We start from the raw sequence: 6,422 nt of genomic DNA, 5'->3' as shown, positions 1-6,422 counted from the left end.
CCCTTCAGCATCCTCGAAGCTCTCCTCCAACGGAGAGCTTCGAGGATGATGAAGGGACTTGAACATCTCTTCTCAGTGGTGCCCAGAGAGGGTGTGGAGTCTCCTGCTCTGGAGACTTTCAGAAAAGCTCCTCTGGGACCTGCTCTGGCAGGAGGGTTGCACTGGATCATCTCTAGAGCTCCCTTCCAGCCCTCAACATTCTGTGATTTTGCAGTTCTATAACTTAGACCACCCTGAGCTATGCAGTGCTGCAACCCAGCCCAGCACAGCGTGCCCGCAGCCCTCCGGGGACTGCAGCAGAGGACAGAAGGAGCAGCTCCGGCTCAGGCGTTACGCTGCAGAAGCAGCCTTCTGGTGACCTCCACGGCACCTGAACTCAGATACTACTTCCAGCCCGAATCAAAAGCTTTTTAAAGCCCTCTCACGCCGTGCCAGATGTTTTACTTGTCAGAAGTGCCAGAAGAGATAAGGGAGTTACTATCATGATACTACTGGGGAGAAGGGAAGAGAAAGTTGCGCATTTTTCTGAACCACCCGCCTCCCAGGGGCCATGGGGCGGGAGAGGAAAGGAAAGAGATGGAGCAACATACCATGCCGTACAGGAGATCTAAAGCTCGGAGTCGGATAGACTCATCTTTGTCATCCAAACACTGGAGAATGAGATCCTTGTGTGACTGAACGGATTTAGGATGCGTTTTCAGGATTTTCGACATAGCTAACAGTCCCAGGTACTTCACTGTGAAAGACCAAATAAAACTTCTTTCCAAATATAGAAACACTGTTTTGTGCTGAGCATGAAATCTTAATGCCAAGTGCTTCTATTCAAATCAGGTTTAACATACTTGAATAGAAATCTACAATGAGGAAAAGCGTTTTTGAGAAACAGTGCATCACAGATTACAGGCTTTAATTTCCTAATCTCCTATTCAGACACATAATCACATACATAGGCTTCATCACAACCTTCTCACACCTCAGGTTCTAGCATTGATTAAAGAAGTATGTATTTAATATATAGAAACTATGAGTTTTGAGAGCAGGCATCCTAGGACGAAAACACAGCTTTAAAAGCACTGGAGACTGGTGTATTTACGTAGGAGTCCTGTTCTCAATAGGAAAAATTCAGATGGCAGGAAAAAGGTTTGCACAAAAAAGGATTTCCTAGTGTTCTTTGTAGCCATTAAAATAAGTAAACATTCTTGCATTTGACTATTATGCTTACCCTGCCGAAAACCCCTCACTACTTGCCAAGAAACAAGTTCACAAGAAGGAAAAAAATTCAGAGCACAGAAATGGCAAAATTTCAGATTTACAAGACCACAAACAGCAGTAGTAATTAATATGATCTGTGTTAAAAATGCTCATTATGACGAAGTGCTCACTATCAAAAACTACGTCGACATTAGAAAATTAAATATACCCAGCACTACAACACTGCACAGGCTCTTTGGAGAAATTGCTCCAAGGCTGCTGCAATTTCTCCCCGGTGGTTGGCTGCCAAAAGCTTCCACGAAGACAAGCAACATACTTACAGTTCTGGTCAGAGTCTTCGATCAATATCCTTAACTTCTGAACACAAAGCTGGAAAAAAGAACACGTCGTGCTCATTGCAAGTCTTGATTAAAATCACTCTTCATAAACTTTACTCACTACCCAAGGCAGCATTTTGACCAAGACCCAGGTGCTCCAGGTAAGAAGGTCTTGTTGCACTAATGGTTTTCAAAATAAAAGGAAACTCTGATTGCATTAACAGTGGCAGCTGAATAAGAGAGTTAGGAAAACTCTGAAGGAGAAGAATCTGCATTTTAGACCAAAGAAAATTAGACAGTTTACATAGGAAATGCTTTGGTCTGCAAGATTCCACCCGAGTGAGAGTCCTTCAGGGAGCTATTGCTTTAACTTTCAGCACAGGAACACCATCCCATCTCCCCAGGTATCAGAGCAGAGCAGAAGAACAGCTCCCACCAAACCCCGGGGCCGTACCTGGATGCTGGCGCTGTGATTAGGCATCCCCGAGGACAGCGAGATCAAAACTGAAACGCACAAGCACAAACCTCAGTTAGCATTTCCACATTCTAAACCAACGAACAACCCAGCACCTGGAGGTCAGGAGCTGGCTGGGCTCACCGGAAAGACAGCAGTTTATGTTGGTGTTTGTCTCTTTGAACTTTTTGGGGGGTTTGGGAGGAGCTTCAGATACCTTAGAAGTAATAATAGCAGGGCAGGGATAAAAACAGTGTAAAGGTAGGACCTGCTGGAACAGCTGGGTCAAAGCTGCTCCTCATTATGCTTTGCTCTCCTTAAGGTTTACTTCACCGATATCTGCAGCCTTGACAGCTACGTGACGTGTCACCAGCTACTGCGCAGCTGGATTTTCAAGTGTGCCCTTCCCTCGTGATGCAGAGATGGATCCTTCAGTCTAACGTAATTATGTTGGAGCTTTAATCAAGCCAGCCAGAAGCTCGAGGCACAAAGCCAGTTGATTGTACTGGACATTTGTAAAGCTCTGGTAACACGCAACCCCGCAGCACAAAGGGTGCCGTGAGCTTGTTAACTGCTGCTGTCACGCAGGATGGCCATAACAGTGACTCCGTCACATGTGCTGACCTTCGTGACCACTAAGCACGGCGGCAGTTTGCCCTCTGTAATCCTGCGGAGCTACGTTTCAGAGAAGGCGCGTTGGCAGCCGCCCTTCCAGGCCATGCCAGGAGCTGGCAGGTGCGAAGAGCTGCTCTAACACAGCCGCACGTCGCATTTTCTGAATTGTGCACATCAGAGCCCCGAGATGTCCCGGGTGTGGGAACTTCCCTTTGACCCACGGAATTATCCTGCCGTAGCTCCGTGAAGCACGCTCTCATCCACAAGGGCATTAACCTCCGTGTTATTTTTTCCCCTCCCACCACAATGTCGCCTCACACTTCCCTGAAGGAATGAACGAGTGTGCAAAGTGAGTGACAGATCCCCCTGTCCTCCGGGAAGTCCCCCAGTACAGCACCTTCCTGCACCATCACCCCAGCTCCCCTCGAGGGACAGGCTTACGTCACACCGTGCATGTCGGTAACTCTCTACTTCCACACTAGGACAGGAAAAGTGCCGAGGCTGGGCTGGAACACCGTGTTATCCCATTAGCCTTTTGTTCCTCTCTCCATCCCCATCACATCCCTTCCCCAGAAACCCAAACTGTAAATCTGGGATTCCAACCTCCTCCTTTAAAGAACCACACCAAGTTTTCAGGCTCAATTAATTAAACTGTAGAATCAAAAACTAAGTCTGCTCCTTTATCACACAGGAAAACTTTGTCAAGGTATCAGTGAGGCATCACAATTACTTTTTTAAATTCGATTGCTGATACATTTCATAGTTCTAGCAATGTTCAGGAGTTTGCACTTTGTTTCAGCCTTTACAAATAAAACATAGCTCTAGTAACTCAGCCCCACGGACTGACAACAAAGGATTTCAGTTACACAGTAACTGACTTATTTCAGTTACAAAATACATTAAGTTAAAAATGTCTACAGATGGTGTTAAGCGACAACAAAGTTCATCATGTTGCTTTTCTAGGTTACAAATTTCAGTTCTCACCTGCTATTACTGTGTTCACACATTCATACAAGAGAGACATGGCTGAGGTGCTGAAAGAGAAATCAAGGATTTTAAATAAGGAATAAAGCCGGCACATTTTGAAGAGTTGTCAGCAGTATCTTGGAGCTAGTTAACACCCTTAATTGCACAAGAAAGTGCCAGTATTCTGTTCCATATCCCTTCGAACTAGATGAAGTAATTCTCACAAAAACTGTTGAGGGAAGGGTTTTTTACAAAATAAAAAAGGAAATCTGAAAAGTACCAGCACTGTAACATGGGGAATGAAGGAGGACGCGGTTACTCAAGAACTCAGTACCAGCTCCAGAGCACCGAAGCAATCTCATCCAAGGATCAAACTAAATCCTCCGCCCAAGGTCAAAAAAGCCCCGATAAGGCAGCCAGATAGGGAGCCTCAAGCCTCTCTCTGCAAAGCAAACGAGTCGGCACGTGCTCGCTCAGCCCCATAAGCGAGCGGCCCGTTTCCAAGGCCCCGTTTCCCCCTAAACTTCGAGTCCAGGCAAGTTTTGCCAGTTGAGCGCACACACGGTGCAGTTCTGAGGATTCCTGAGGTAGCTGCACATCCTGATCTACACGAGAGGGAACCTCACAACTAACACCGGAGCAGGCTCCAGCAGCGAAGTCTGTGAAGGGAAGGAGCAAACAACTCCGGGGCAGCACCAGGAGCGGCAGCGCGCAGGTTGCTCGGCACGCCGCGGGCGTGAGGCCAGTCCGCTCGGAACAAAGACAATTGCTTTTGCTCCCTGCGTGCTCTGTGGCGGACGGCAGGGGGTTTTGCCTCCTGCGTAAGGGATACGAGATCCAAAATGACTCAAACCGGACAGATTTAAGTCCTCCCAAGTAATAACACGAATGACTAACACGGGAGCTGGGGAGAGGAGGCAGGACTGGAGGCACGCTGTCCGGCTCCCTGCTTTTTCTGGCAAAGTACTGCTTCTGGTGAGTTTGTATCTATGTGCCACTGCTGTGAACACCCTCTTTAGGTTTTTGGGTGCAGGACTGCTGGCTGGCGTGCTCCCACCCAGCCTTAAAGGCAGGAAGACAGACAGAAATTGTTTGGGTAGCACTGCTCTCCCAGCTACACGGATATCTATTTAAAATCTGTCCATTCTCATTTCTCTTCTTGCTCTGACATGTGAAGAAAAATAGACCTAATCTAACAACCCCTGCACAAGGTCACACTTGCTTTTCATAACTGGGAAAATACTTGCATCTCCTCCAAGACATCTACTTTCTGATGTCAGTTCAGAACTAGACCCAAACCAACAAACCAGCTTTAAAAAGGGACAACGAAAAATCGTCCAATTTGTCTAATCTATGTTTAGGACATCCTTTAGGTAAAGGAACCTCCTCCCAGACATGTCTGGGCTGAGATAAAGGGATGACAAAGAACTTTACTAAATTCCTTGTCCTGCTGCTTTGGTGGGTAAGGCACTTCCAAAAAAGTCAAGAACTTCATGTGCGTAGGAGAACAGAAGAGGCAAATACAGAGCTGAGCCTTTTCTAAGCCAGAATTTATGTATATTGTCCATAGTCATCTCTGGCTTAAAACAAAGAGAAAGGAAAGCCAATTGCTCCAATTTTCACGCATGCCTGGGAGAAATTCATGCTGACAGTCGGACACCTGGAGACTTTTCTTTATAGTATTTTCTCTTACTTGGGTTTTTCAGAAATAGTCCTGATGTGCTTCTTTTTTTGACACACGAAGCCAATGTATCGAGACTCAAAAAAAAAGTTCAGAAATGCCTACACAGACACTTCACCAAACCTGAAGGAAGAAACTAATATTTGCTGTACATACCTATGGATGAGGTTGGTCAGAGGCTCAATCAGTTTCTTTCCCAGCCTAGGTTCTAATGGAGTAAGAGCACCGAACTATTAAAAAAAAAGTGCAGACAAGAACATTATTTAATAGCTGCTTTTAAATTACAGCTCATTATATTAAATCCAAACTACATTAAGTTATTTCTTCCCCTTTAGTTATGTTTGTAAACACGAGTTTCTTTTTATTCAAATTTTAAAGGTAGCACTACCTCCAAGCAAGAAACCTGTTTCTGCACCCAAGGTAATTTTAATGAGGACCCCAATCCTGTGAACGTAGATCTCGAATACTTGCCAGTTTTATAATTTTAATGAGAACCCAATTATTGGTTGACGATGTCATCAACTTGAAAAAGAGTGGAGCAAGGGAAAGGTAGTTTTTGGGATTGCGTCGAGCCAGCTCACAAATAACGTTTACCGCAGCAGACTGCACACCTGGGAAAAAGAAGTGGGAAAATCAGAAATCTCATCAACGCCTTAATTGTAATTGAAGTTTCAGGTGCAGAAGCCCCAGCACAAAACCAGATAAAGATTCAGACTTGTGTGACCAAGAGGAATGGTTCCTTCTCATTAGCAGCCATGACATAGCGAACTAAGCACAATAAGGCAAAAACAAACTGAGAAAGGATTTTATTCAATTTTGGCTCTTTTCTAATGTATCAGCAAGCTGGGTATCTGCTTTGTGAGTTACACACAATATGATAATCAATAATTTTACTCACTATAAAGTTTCCAAACACTCCCACTTCTCTGAAGTGTATTAGACATGTTTAAACACAACACAAAAATGATGAATCCTTCAACAATCTGACTAAACAGGTTCACTCCCGTCTAACTGCTCAGTCTCTAAACTGATTGTTCTTAATTTGGAATCTTCTAATATAGATAGTGTGAGTTTTCTCCATAAAGTAAATCTGCAGGTGAGCGGCGGTGTGGTTTGCTTTCTTTAAAAACATTGTCCCCAAGAGATCATAGAATCACAGAATGTTGGAGGTTGGAAG

The 6,422-nt window shown here is 44.9% G+C and overlaps 1 protein-coding gene across 1 annotated transcript in view; it reads right to left on the bottom strand.

The window, feature by feature from the left end:
• AP3D1 (adaptor-related protein complex 3, delta 1 subunit) overlaps positions 1–5,856 on the bottom strand; it is a gene marked incomplete at both ends in the record, with an annotated part of 17,020 nt that extends 11,164 nt beyond the window's left edge. The window contains 6 exons of the mRNA XM_009866081.1: positions 591–736; positions 1,533–1,581; positions 1,984–2,033; positions 3,583–3,632; positions 5,402–5,475; positions 5,717–5,856. Of these exons, the coding sequence (XP_009864383.1) occupies positions 591–736; positions 1,533–1,581; positions 1,984–2,033; positions 3,583–3,632; positions 5,402–5,475; positions 5,717–5,856 (509 nt within the window). The remainder of the gene's footprint in view (positions 1–590; positions 737–1,532; positions 1,582–1,983; positions 2,034–3,582; positions 3,633–5,401; positions 5,476–5,716) is intronic.
• Positions 5,857–6,422: the final 566 nt, after the last annotated feature.

This window comes from Apaloderma vittatum, unplaced genomic scaffold, assembly GCF_000703405.1.
Source record: "Apaloderma vittatum isolate BGI_N311 unplaced genomic scaffold, ASM70340v1 scaffold42303, whole genome shotgun sequence".
NCBI lineage: Eukaryota > Metazoa > Chordata > Aves > Trogoniformes > Trogonidae > Apaloderma > Apaloderma vittatum.
This window is presented reverse-complemented; position numbering and strand designations above follow the sequence as displayed.